This window comes from Dipodomys merriami, unplaced genomic scaffold (genome assembly GCF_024711535.1).
Source record: "Dipodomys merriami isolate MVZ:Mamm:240054 unplaced genomic scaffold, mDipMer1.0.p SCAF_143, whole genome shotgun sequence".
NCBI lineage: Eukaryota > Metazoa > Chordata > Mammalia > Rodentia > Heteromyidae > Dipodomys > Dipodomys merriami.
In genome coordinates this window covers 322,799-335,574 of record NW_027202749.1, presented here as the reverse complement: position 1 = coordinate 335,574, position 12,776 = coordinate 322,799, and the positions used below count along the sequence as shown (strand labels likewise).

General features: G+C 56.0%; 1 protein-coding gene across 5 annotated transcripts; it reads right to left on the bottom strand.

The window, feature by feature from the left end:
* Positions 1-51: 51 nt before the first annotated feature.
* On the bottom strand, positions 52-12,756 carry Tmem175 (transmembrane protein 175). 5 transcript variants are annotated; one of them, XM_070021644.1, is made up of 11 exons: positions 12,623-12,756; positions 9,905-10,085; positions 9,737-9,775; positions 8,831-8,928; positions 6,883-6,934; positions 6,531-6,566; positions 5,938-6,021; positions 5,399-5,563; positions 2,576-2,654; positions 2,130-2,265; positions 52-864 (listed from the first exon to the last, which is right to left on the bottom strand). In XM_070021644.1, the coding sequence occupies exons 2-11, from the start codon at positions 10,055-10,057 to the stop codon at positions 198-200; spliced, it is 1,509 nt and encodes a 502-aa protein (XP_069877745.1). In that variant the 5' UTR covers positions 10,058-10,085; positions 12,623-12,756; the 3' UTR covers positions 52-197. The 5 variants fall into 5 exon arrangements, with proteins under 5 accessions (XP_069877745.1, XP_069877746.1, XP_069877747.1 ...); XM_070021645.1 differs by lacking the exon at positions 12,623-12,756 and adding an exon at positions 11,300-11,587; XM_070021646.1 differs by lacking the exon at positions 12,623-12,756 and adding an exon at positions 10,785-11,281.
* Between the last annotated feature and the right edge of the window lie 20 nt (positions 12,757-12,776).

Sequence of the window (12,776 nt, the reverse complement as noted above, 5' to 3'; positions counted from 1 at the left end):
AAAGCAATAAAATGAGTCCCCGGGAGCTCCTCACTACAAAAAGTACAACCATTTTTGTACTCTAAAACAGACCTTAGTATTTCACAGTGGACAGAATATCCAAGCAAGTAAGATCGTAGCCCCAGGGCCACAGTGGCCCCCTGCCAGTCCATTCTTGGGCTCCATCTTTTTGGTGGTGAGCAGCAGCCTCCGTGGTGCTAGCAGGAGGCAGGCAGGAGCTGGGACTGAGCCTCAGCCTCTGCCTGGCTGGGCACAGGGTGTGCTGGCCGGAGGCCTTGAAGGGCCCGCAGGCCTGCCAAGGCAAGGCGCATGAGGAGACGCAGCAGCAGGAATGCAAAGGGTACTGAGATCTGCATGAGGTGGAAAATGGCAGTGCTGAACCGACTGAGCAAGCAGGTGGCAGCAAAGGCCAGCAGACTGGCGCAGGGGTATAGTGCAAGCTTGGCAAACATGAAGGCATGCTCCTGCCCACCAAACTGCACTGATGGCTGCAGTGTCTCTGCCTGGCGTAGCAGGGCCGCCGTCCAGATGGCGAACTGGAAGATGCCGGCAAAGAAGATGATGGCGCAGCTGACGCGCACACGTTCAAGCTCGTCGCGGGGCTGCTGGGCGAAGGCCGAAGTCTGCTGATAGGCCAGGGGAAGGCCGCCCACGAAGGCCAGCGAGAGGGTATTCAGCAGCCCCATGGCCTGCGTGGCCTTGCGGACGTGCAGGAAGAGCGAGTGGTGGGCAAACCAGAGCAGACCCACCGTGGCAAAGGAGCCGAAGTACGCCAGGAACTGTGGCCCGTGTGCACCCAGGGCGGCCACGAGGCTGCCGTGGAACTGCTCCTGCACGTCCTTGGGGTCTGGAACATTGTCCTCACTGGGAAGTGTGAACAGAGGGCATTTGTACCAGCCTTCAGAGGGACGGAGGGGTGGGCTAGCAAAGTGAGTTTCCGATGAATGGCTGGCTTACACTAGCTGCACACAAAATGCTCATTAGTCTGCACTTACATGTACTTAAAATACTGAACGTAAGTTACCGCTGTTCGCCTGAATTGCAATAACTGATGTATGCTCCTTGCCAAGTGGCAGCCCTACTTGCTAGTCCAAAAGCTGGTGGGCTGGGCAGGGTGAGTCCCTGATGGGAGACTACACCCACAGGAGCTGGGGCAGCTCCACGTCGGAGTCCTGCTTCTGCCCTGCATCCTGCTGATCATGCTGGAAACCAAGGGCACCCTGATGCAGCTGCCGCTCTCTCGAGGCATGGCCTAGCAATGGCATCTTGTCGACTGGGCATGGACGACAAGCAAGACCTACATTCTGCGAAACAGTGGACAGAGCCAGGCTGGGCCCGGCGAGACCCCAAGCAGCTTCTCAGCAGGGGCAGCAGACCTGCATAAAGGGCATGCTCCCCACCCCAGCCGCGGCTGCAGTTACCAGTCCTTGGTTATAGGTTACAGGGAACATGACCAGTCAAGCCCTGGCTGCAGGGCAGACACAAAGCCAGATTGTTCAGGAATGTTCCTTAAGTTTAGGCCTTCGGAATCAGGTACTTGGGAACATTTGCTTTCAATTTTTAAAAATTGACAGTAGGAAAAATTGATAGTAGAAAAAGGACACTCAGTATCAGATACAAAACATAAAGCCAGAGTGCAGCAACACATTTAATGAAGTAAGAGTGCACTGGAATGTGACTAAGGAACTACAGCATAAGGGGGCTGGGAGGCTTGGGATGGCAGACTGAACTTGGAAAGAAAGTGAGCACTGAGATGAGCGCTCTAACAGGTTTTCATTGACAAGTCAGGCTGAGCAGAAGAAGGAGATGGCTTCTAATGAGATATGGAAAGGGTCTAGGGCCAGGGAGCTAACCCATCCCTCTGAGCAGAGCTTCGGGGTGGGGGCGCAGGGTGGCGCTGCAGAAGCTGCCTCTCCCTGGCCCCCTAGCCTCTGCTTGGGCTCTCAGGTTGGCAGCTGGTAGGAGGGTTTGCCCCTCTTAAGGTTGGCTCACCTTCTCACTGCATAGAGCTCTGACACCCAAGGGAAGGCTGGCACTGAACTAATGCCTTTCTGGAGTGTCTAGGGTTAGATACCAACTCAGACTGCTACCTGGCAGACAGGCTGGGGCAGACCCATTGGGATCCTCACCAGATGTCCAGGATGAGAAGCGTGGCCACAATGGCGTAGACGCCGTCACTGAAGGCTTCCACCCGCTCCTTGCTGAGGGGTGCATGCAGGTCAAAACTGAAAGGTTCCACACTACGAGCGGGGGGCTCCTGGCGGCCTGTGGGCGTGGCAGGAGAGAGGGGCAGCCAGCCGCTTGTGGGGCTGTGGTGCCTGGGTAGCCACACCCTGCTTTCTTCCCCAAGGGCCAGGAATGTGTCCTAGGCCAGGAAAGGAAGCGGCACAGATCCTGAAGGGTAAGTTGCAGCCCGTCCCCAGTAAGCCCAGAGCCAGGGTTGGGCTGTGCACAGTGGAGCAAGCTCAGGGCTACTACATGTTCACACCCAGCCCCACTTAACAGTTCTCAGGAGTGGCCTGAGGTCCAGTGGCACCTCTCAGTGGCCTCAGTGTAGAGGTGTATGGTCACCTACCCATGAGCCTGACTTTGCACCAGCTGGTGGCCTTGCTGACGTGGGGGAGGAAGATGATGGTCACCATCAGTAGGTATGACTGTGGGGAGACATGGCAAATCAGGGTCTGCCTCCTTCAGAGCGGAGACTGCTTACCACCTGGTACCTAGACAGCCAAGAATCCCATCCCACTGCTCCAGAGAGGGACGGCAGGAGTAACAAGGGAAAACCAGGGAATTCGACTTTTTGCTCTTCTTTCTTTTGCCAGGCCTGGGGCATGAACTTAAGGCCTGGGCACTGAGCCACAGCACCAATTCTGACTTTCTCTGTTTATGTGGTGCTGAGGAATTGAACCCAGGGCTTCATGCATGCAAGGCAAGCGCTCTACCACTGAGCCACTTCCTTTCTTTTTTGAGTACTGGGGATTTGAACCTAGGGCCTTGCACATACGAGGAAAGCTATCGCCCCACCTAACCCCCTCTTTTTGTTTTTGAGACATTCTTGCTGCTACTTTTGCCCAGGCTGGTTTTGAACTCTCGATCCTCCTGCCTCTGCCCTCCAGGTAGCTGGGATTATGGATGTGGGCCACCATACCTGGCTTTAGGAAATTGTCCTTTATTGAAATAAGGATGTATGGGTTAAAGAGATAAAAGAGAAAGAACAGAGAAAAAAAAATGCTTGCCTGGGAAGAGCTTAGTATCCAGAATGCATAAAAAACTAGCAGAGCTCAAATGAAGTCAAAGACTCCAACTAAGAAACAGGAGAGACTTTGAAAAGACATTTCTGTAAAGAAACTATGTAAATGCACAACAAGCCAAACAGCTGCAAAGCTGCTCAGTATCCTAGTCCCCAGGGAAGTTACAGCCATCGGGACAGCTGGAGTCACAAAGGCAAAGTAACAGGTGGTGTGGAGAGAAGTACAACCTTGAGCACTGCAGGTAGGACTGTAAACAGCCCAGCAACTTGAAAACAGTATGGGGGGCTGGGCAGGTGGCTCAGTGGTAGAGCGCTTGCCTTGCAAGCCTGAGGCCCTGGGTTCGATTCCTCAGCACCACATAAGCAAAAAGAAAAGCCGGAAGTGGCACTGTGGCTCAAGTGGTAGAGCACTAGCCTTGAGCTGAAGAGCTAGGGACAGCGCCCAGGCCCAGAGTTCAGGCCCCATGACCAGACCCCCCCCCAAAAAAAAACAAACAGTATAGGGTGCCTTAAAAAATTAAAATCAGGGGGCTGGGAATGTGACTTAGTGGTAGAGTGCTTGCCTAGCACACATGAAGCCCTGGGTTCGATTCTTCAGTACCACATCAATAGAAAGAGCTGAAAGTGGTGCTGTAGCTCAAATGGTAGAGTGCTAGCCTTGAGCAAAAAGAAGCTTAGGGACAGTGCCCAGGCCCTGAGTTCAAGCCCCAGGACTGGCAAAAAGCAAAAACAATAAAAAAGCAAACCCCAGGCCCTGAGTTCAAGCCCCAGGACTGGCAAAAAGCAAAAACAATAAAAAAGCAAAGTCAGAACGACCCCATGATTTGGCAATCCTTGTTCTGGGCACATACAGAAAATAACTGAAAGATTTGAAGACACATGTTCACAGGACCAGGTATGTATAAGAGGCCACAATGTTGAAGTGTCAGTCAATTGAGAATGGCAGGCAAAGTGTGTCCCAGACACAATGAATTATCATTGGGCAGTGAAAACGAATACAATTTCAATGCATATTACAAACACAGGCAAACTCGAGTAGTTCACAGCCTCTCCTACTGGCCACCTGCCTCACCTGCCCTTCCTAGTTCTCCCAGCCCCATGTCCAGGCTGTCAGCAGGTGGGCCTCTGCCCTAGGCTTTGCCTGCCTGCCCTGCTCCACCACTCACCTCTGGTCCTGCCCTTGTCAGATACTCCTGCCTATGAACCACCTGGTTACACCCATGGAAAAGGTCTACCTTTTGAGCCTCTAAGACTGTGGTCCCTCTAAACTGTCCTTCTTGCTGTGCACCTGTCTTTCCAGACCTCTGCCTAATCATTCTGACCACTCCTTTCCACACATTGGCCACACCTGCCTCCCTCATCCATGCTCCTGCCTCGGCCAACGGGGGCCAGAGACCCACTCTCCACAAGGCAGCCTGTGCCGCTGACTCTCAGCAACTCCGGGTCTCCTCCATCCTGTCCCATGAGCATCAGGTTAAGTCTCAGAAGGCACGCATGGCTGGGGCTTGCTTCCCAGATGGTGTGCTGCTCGACCCTCACCTACCTGTCAGCACTCTGGACCTCACCCTGCACATCACACTCCTCACGTGGGAGGGAGAGCCTGCCCAAGCCTCAAGGAATGACTTCTGCAGTGGCCACAGGCCTTACTGTTTTATGCTTACAGTGCTCTTGAAATGCTTACTGCACATTTAAAGTAACAATTGTTTTTTTTTTTCACTATTCCCCAGATGCTTTGGTTGAAAAATTCTGTTTTTCAGTAGTGCTCATGTTGATTCTGTACCACAAGTCAGCCTCTACAGTCAACGACAGCTTCTATGGCTGAAACGTACCTTAGCATTTGTCTCTATTACTAGTGCTCTTGTTCCGTTAAACTTAGGCCTTGATTTTTTTTTTTGGGGGTCCGGTTGTGGGGCCTGAACTCTGTGCCTGGGCGCTGTCCCTCAGCTCTTCAGCTCAAGGCTTGCGCTCTACCACTTGAGCCACAGCGCCACTTCCGGCTTTTTTCTTTTTGCTTATGTGGTGCTGAGGAATCAAACCCAGGGCCTCAGGCATGCAAGGCAAGCGCTCTACCACTGAGCCACCTTCCCAGCCCCTGGCCTTGATTTTTGAGAATAGACTAAGCCCCCCTGGGGGTGACCCAATACTCACCATAGGGTAGAAAAAGAGGGAAAAAACAGCGGCAACTAGGCACAGTGCTGGGCCACGGAGGACAAGGCGCAGGATGTGCTGCCGGGACAGGGCCCTGTGTGCAGAACACTGGATTCTGGGGTTCAGCAGGTGTGGGAAGTGGAAGGCATACCCCACAATCAGTGCCTGCAGGAGAAACAAGGAGAGGGAATATCGTGGCCAGCCAGCCCCCCTTGGGCTGTCCAATACACATGCACATGAGTGCACACACACCTGTGCACAAACACGGGCGTGTGCACATGCACACACACATATGCATGCACACATGCAGGAACTTGGGGTTAAAAGGATTCTAGAGGCAGGCAAGTATCTTGGAATGTCCCGGGAATGGATACTAGGGTGGGAATAGAGTGGGCTCTGGTCAGCAGGTGGGGTTCTGAGTATTCCAAACCCTATGTTCACAGGCAGAGTCTAGACTCCTTGGGATGGGGAAGTCCAGGGCAGGTATCCCATTTGCATGTTCCATGGCAAATCCACACATATACATATACCCTGCCTACCTGTACAGTGCCAATGGTGATCACACACACACAGAACAAGAAGATGCCCAGAGGAACATCAGGGAAGGTCACCATTAAAGAAAACTGAGTTAAAAAAAAAAAAAATCACAAAATATCCTGACATTTACCACAGTTCCCAGACCCTGGCTGGGGCACAGTGAGCTTCCTTGTCTCTGTGTGGGGCGCTGGGAAGGAGATGATCAGAGTGGCTAATAGCAGTGTGGAGGTGGTGGGCTTGCCCATCGTGGGAGAAACCCCACTGCTGTTTCAGGCTTTTAAAGCAATGGTATCATCAGATACCATATCAGATTCATCGCAAGTCCCTCAGATCTGAACCCTCTGCATGCGTGAGCCAGCGACCCACATCAGGATGGAGCACAGGACTGTGCAGTGGGTGAGGGTGGTGATGGAAGGCATCAGCAGCCCTTTGCTCAGGGGTGTCTGCCTCCAGGAACCCTGAACTCCCTCCTCCACTTAGCGTGACAGCCTCTAGCTTTCTAGACCCTTCTCCTCTGCAGCCTGTGGTCTGCATTTCTGAGGACAGCCACACATGGGAAGAGGCTTAGGGATGCAGGGGGCTGAACACTACTCACTGTGTATGGAAGAAGGGTGATGGTCATCATGCAGGCCTGGAAGGAAGGGGGTCATGGTCACTGTGCAACCTGGAGAGGAGGGAGGGACACCCCAGGGGGGGCAGCAAGGGACCCCAGGTCCCCACTGCTCCAGAGGGGGCCAGGCTAGGCAGAGTGTCAGAGCCCAAGCCCAGACACTTCAGAAGTCTATGCCTCTGATGGCTGGGAGGCTTCTGAGGAGCTTCCAGGTACGGGACAGATTCTAGGCCCTAAGCAGCCCGAGGCTCAAAGAACGGCAGCTAACGATTCCTCCTCTTCCTCCTGGGTTAAACTAAAACTGAAGTTATTTCCCTGAAGAACAGAAAAAACTCACCAAGTTGAGCAAGGCAAGCGTATCATCTATTTTCCCAACAACCTGGAACAATCTAAAGTTCAGAAAAACAAAAGATGGGCCATCATTTGAAGGTGACTGCAGTAAGATTAAGCACATACACACCTTCCCCAGTATTTTCAGTTAAAATGTCAACTCTTTCCCTTTTCTTTTGCCTTAGTGGTAAGAGTTTAAACTCAGGACCTAGCGACTGCTGGGCAGGCGCTCCACTGCTGAAGCTTACCTCCAGCCCTTTTCTGCAGTAGTTAACTTGGAGGTCAGATCTGACTTCCTGCTTGGGCACGGGCCTGGACTGGGGTGACAGTCCAGACATGTCACTGCACCCAGAGATGGGACCTTATTGACTTCAACTTGACTGGCCTGAAGACCTGATCCTCTCAGTCTCTGTCTCCCACATAGCTAGGACTTCTAGGTGTGAACCACCAGTGCCTAGCTGAAGATACCACTTTTTCTGAGGGGGAAAAAAAGCTCTGGGGTTTAAACTTAGGGCCTGGGTATTTTCCCTGAGCTTTTTTTTTTTCTTTCTCCTTTTCCAGCTTTTTGGTGTCTAATTGGAGATAAGAGTTTCATGGACTTTCCCTGCCCAGGCTGGCTTCAAATAGCAAGATCCTCAGATCTCAGCTTCCTAAGTAGTAGGATTATAGGAGTGAGCCATCAACATAAAACAAGATGTCACTTTTGAACAAATATGAAATACTACCTTGCATATGAAATTTGGAAAATTGAGAGAAAACAAATTCTCTCATATCCCCACCATCTTGCTTTAACACAGAGATTTTCAACAGCTAAAATGCAGAAATATGCTATGGTAGCTCTAGGGCTTGAGGGTTGTCAGGGAAGCCAGGCTGAAAGATGTCCCAGGTGGGCAGGGTTAAGTCCTGTGTGGCAAGAGGTTTCCTGCACTGGCCTTGGCAGAGCCAGGAAACTCTGCCTCTAGTCCAGTGCTTGGACCAGCTCACTCAGGACTGCTCTACTAGCTACCCATGACGGGACCATGTGTGCAGGCAAGCAGCCCAGGTAGGAAGCAGAGCAGACACAAGAAGCTCGCTGCGGGTTCTCACGGTTGCCACCCGCCCTGCTGGGGATGTGCTCCACAGCAGGTATGGATCCCTAGTGAGTGAACCAAAAAGCTGGTCCAGGCAAGGTTTGCAGAAGAGCCCTTCTTCCTCTCTTCCTCACAAAAAAGTGCTCCGTGAATAATGAAAGCAGAGAGGAAAGTCCTGTTGGCGCCAGGAACAAAGTCACTTTGCTGAAAACATCCTTGTGATAGTAATAGGTGACATGTTCAGCACAGGGGCAAGTACTTAACAGAATTCATGTATTTTCCCGCACTTCCAGCATTCCCTGACAAGCATTTCCTTTTAGTAGGCTGACCTGCACCACCCCAGTGTCACTTCTGGATATTTCCTGTCCCTGCCTGCACACGGTCAGTTACTGGGGCCCCACAGATCTAGGCCCCTGTATCATGGACCCTATCCAGGACAAAGCTTGGGCCCTACAGCACATCCTGCAAGTTTAACCTCCACACAGGAGGGGTCATGATCTGCTGGCATTTCATGGGACACAGTCATGCCTTCTCCTCGCTCTGTCTTGGTCTTGCAATGGTTTCTACCAGGTGGACACTTTAGCCTCCCACCTCAGATAGGAAATTTAGCAGAGCTCTGAGTGGCTCCAGAGACAGGCCGTGCCTTGGAGTGAGCATGTCCACTCTTCACCATCTTGAGCATGAGGCCCAGAAGAAGTGGCCTCAGGGCAAGAAAGGGTGGTCTACTGACCCCAACCCCTTTGGGACAAAGCATGTGATCGGGGACCCACGATAACCTGAGAACAATGCATCTCTAAGGAACTACAGCTGTCCACTGCACCTGGCACCATCCCTGAGCAAGTAATGATAATGAGGACCTTGCTTTGAAAAAGACTGAACCCTTACCTAGTGTGTGCTGCCCAAGCCACTGTGACGATTAGAAATGTCATCAGGTAGACAGCGATTCTAGTTGCTAGAAGTTTCTGTATGCTTTTGTCAAATTGCTAGAGTAAAAGAACACTGTCATTAAAACAAAGTAACATGTATCACATAGCACTGGTCATCTCAAGAGCACGGCTTTGCCGCAGACCAGGAGTGAAAGCCTTAAGCAGGGCCCTAGCCTCAGAGTGCCATCAGGCTGCACTGGACGCTACAACAGCAGCCTCCCTTACACAGGCCTCAAAACCATCACTGCAAGTGGCAAAGGACCTTGGCTGCCAAATGCTTTGTAGCTGGGTTTGATCTTTGCAGAGGGCATAATCTAGGTGGCCTAAGACACCAGAAATAACATAGGGCAAAGGGCTTCTAGTCATTAAGCACCTCCTAATTACTTGGGCATTTAAATTCTGACAAGTGAATTTTGGAGGAACATAGATACACCACTACAGGGTCAAACTCGGCAATTCCAAACAGCCATAGGCAACAGCACCTCTAAAAGTGCCTGTGGGATCACAAACAGGACAGGCCTGCTAAGGTGGACAATGGCTGAAAGCCTGTAGCTGGAGATAGGTGCAGGGAGGGAATTCTGATCGAGGCAGAGCTCTTACTCTTGATAAAGTGAGAGGGAGTGTTATAATGAGGTAGCCCACGCTCTTTAGCTAGGGCCCCACATGGGAGGCTTCACCACAGTGAAGATACTGCTGCCTGTCAAAGATGCGGCCTTGTCCACTGCCCTACTGGGAAGAGGCACAGATGCCCTGCCCTACATGCTCTACCAGCACCTTGCTTTGGGTTCTGGTGCTTGCAAGATGTAGTTAGCTCCTCAAGCCCAGGGCAAGCCACATGCACCAAAGTACAGCCTTTTCCCATTACCTGCTCTGGGGAGATTTCCGTGTGGGTCACAGGCAGGATCTAAAAAAAACAAAGACAAAAGAAACTGAGAGACACTTCATGGACAGGGCACCCTTTGCAGACAGAGGTACAATACTGGGTACCTCCAACTGCTTAGGGTTCTGGGTCTGAGATGGGCCATGCACTGACCATAACGGTGGCGATGATGGACAGGAGTGCATCACTGAAGCCCAACATTCGGTGGGAATTCTGGGTTCCCTCCCCAGAGTCTTCAACCCTCCTGTGTGGAGATGAGTCTCCCTGGGCATCCAGAGGCTGCTCTGGAGTCTGTGGCCTGGACATGGTGGGGGAGCCTGGAGGTCACCTGAGCCTGGAAGAAGTGGAAACACTTCACTGAGCATGCCAGTGAAGTGTTTAGCCACAAAACAAGGAGCTGGATATGGAAAAGTGAAAGATTACTTTGAAAAGGATGCTGGTCTCAGCTGAGGCATCGTTGACAGTACAGAAGAACAAGGAAACTGAGTGTCTCACACACACACACAGTGATAATGGAGGAAACTGAGTGTCTCACACACACACACAGTGATAATGGAGGAAACTGAGTGTCTCACACACACACAGAGTGATAATGGAGGAAACTGAGTGTCTCACACACACACACAGTGATAATGGAGGAAACTGAGTGTCTCTCTCACACACACAGTGATAATGGAGGAAACAGTGTCTCTCTCACACACACACAGTGATAATGGAGGAAAATGAGTGTCTCACACACACACACAGTGATAATGGAGGAAACTGAGTGTCTCTCTCACACACACAGTGATAATGGAGGAAACTGAGTGTCACACACACACACAGTGATAATGGAGGAAACTGAGTGTCACACACACACAGTGATAATGGAGGAAACTGAGTGTCACACACACACAGTGATGATGGAGGAAACTGAGTGTCACACACACACACAGTGATAATGGAAGATTACAGTAATTCCCTGATAGAAAAATAAAACAACTGTGACTGCACGTGTACGATGTGCAGGATTGCCGGCAGACCGGTTTCAAACCTGTCAACTTCATCAAGTTCGGGGATCGGAACAATGCGACTGGGAGTTCAGAAACCCGTCCTCCCCGAATCTCTGGAAAAGTCTGCACAGAAAGGTATCACTGCTTCCTTAACTGTTGGAGGCCTTCCCCACGAGTCTCTCCAAATTTGGGGTCTTCTTTGAGGAAACCTCCGATGGAAAGCGCTTTTCAGAGGCCCGCGCTGCCCGCCCGTCCGAGGCTCCCGGCCTCGGGCCTCCGCTCAGGGCCTGTCCTCTCCCATTAGCCGAGGCTCCCGGCCTCCGCTCAGGGCCTGTCCTCTCCCATTAGCCGAGGCTCCCGGCCTCCGCTCAGGGCCTGTCCTCTCCCATTAGCCGAGGCTCCCGGCCTCCGCTCAGGGCCTGTCCTCTCCCATTAGCCGAGGCTCCCGGCCTCCGCTCAGGGCCTGTCCTCTCCCATTAGCCGAGGCTCCCGGCCTCCGGCCTCCGCTCAGGGCCTGGCGTCGGGTCCGCGAACGTGGAGCCCCCTCACAGCTCACTTGCACCCGGCGTCGCCGCGGCGGCTGGCGGTGCGCGCTTCCCTCTTTCCCACCCGGCGACCGAGGGAGCGGCTGTGGGTCATCTCTAAAGGCGCTTCCGACAGCTGGGCGTCGAGGGGGTGAGCCCGGCCCGGCCGCGAGGAGCGTTCCCGCTCCGGTCAGTCCTTGGTAGCAACTCACGCACCTCGGCCCTCGGCGGCGAGGGCGAACGACCGGAGCGCGTGCGCACCGGCGCGGCCCCGGGAGCCTCGCCGCGAAGCCGGCCGCCGGGGCCCAGGCCGCCGGCCGCGCGCGCGCCCAACGTCCGCCACCACGCGTTCCGTCCCGGGCCCGGCCCGCCCGGCCCGCCGACCCCTACCCCGCCGCGCCGCGCCCTCACCCCGCCCCCGCCCCCGCCGGCCCCGCCACCCTCCGCCCCCGCCCCCAGCCCCGCCTCCGTCCCACCGGCCCCGCCCACCCTCCGCCCCCGCCCCCAGCCCCGCCTCCGTCCCGCCGGCCCCGCCCACCCTCCGCCCCCGTCCCGCCCCGCAGGCCCCGCCCCCGTCCCGCCGACTCCGCCCCCGCCCCGCAGGCCCCGCCTCCGTCCCGCCGGCCCCGCCCACCCTCCGCCCCCGTCCCCCAGCCCCGCCTCCGTCCCGCCGGCCCCGCCCACCCTCCGCCCCCAGCCCCGCCTCCGTCCCGCCGGCCCCACCCACCCTCCGCCCTCCGCCCGCAGCCCCGCCTCCGTCCCGCCGGCCCCGCCCACCCTCCGCCCGCAGCCCCCAGCCCCGCCTCCGTCCCGCCGGCCCCGCCCACCCTCCGCCCGCAGCCCCGCCTCCGTCCCGCCGGCCCCGCCCACCCTCCGCCCGCAGCCCCGCCTCCGTCCCGCCGGCCCCGCCCACCCTCCGCCCCCGTCCCCCAGCCCCGCCTCCGTCCCGCCGGCCCCGCCCACACTCCGCCCCCGTCCCCCAGCCCCGCCCACCCTCCGCCCCCGCCCCAAGCCCCGCCTCCGTCCCGCCGGCCCCGCCCACCCTCCGCCCCCAGCCCCGCCTCCGTCCCGCCGGCCCCGCCCACCCTCCGCCCGCAGCCCCGCCTCCGTCCCACCGGCCCCGCCCACCCTCCGCCCCCGCCCCGCCTCCGTCCCGCCGGCCCCGCCCCACCCTCCGCCCCCGCCCCGCAGGCCCCGCCCCCGTCCCGCCGACTCCGCCCCGCCCCCGCAGGCCCCGCCCCCGCCCCGCCAGCCCCGCCCCCGCCCCCGCAGGCCCCGCCCCCGTCCCGCCAGCCCCGCCCGGGCCGCCGACCCCGCCCCGCCCTCCGACCCCTGCCCCGCCCCTGAGGCAGGACCTTGCGTGAGGGACTAGACGCTCCGAACTGAGGGGCTGGCGACCGGGGAGGGGTCGGCGGCCGGGGCGGGGCCGGCGCGGGCCGGGCCGCGCACCTCGCCTGCGGTCCGCGGGAAGTCGCTGCGAGCCGGCGTCTCTGCGCCGGCGCGGCGGAA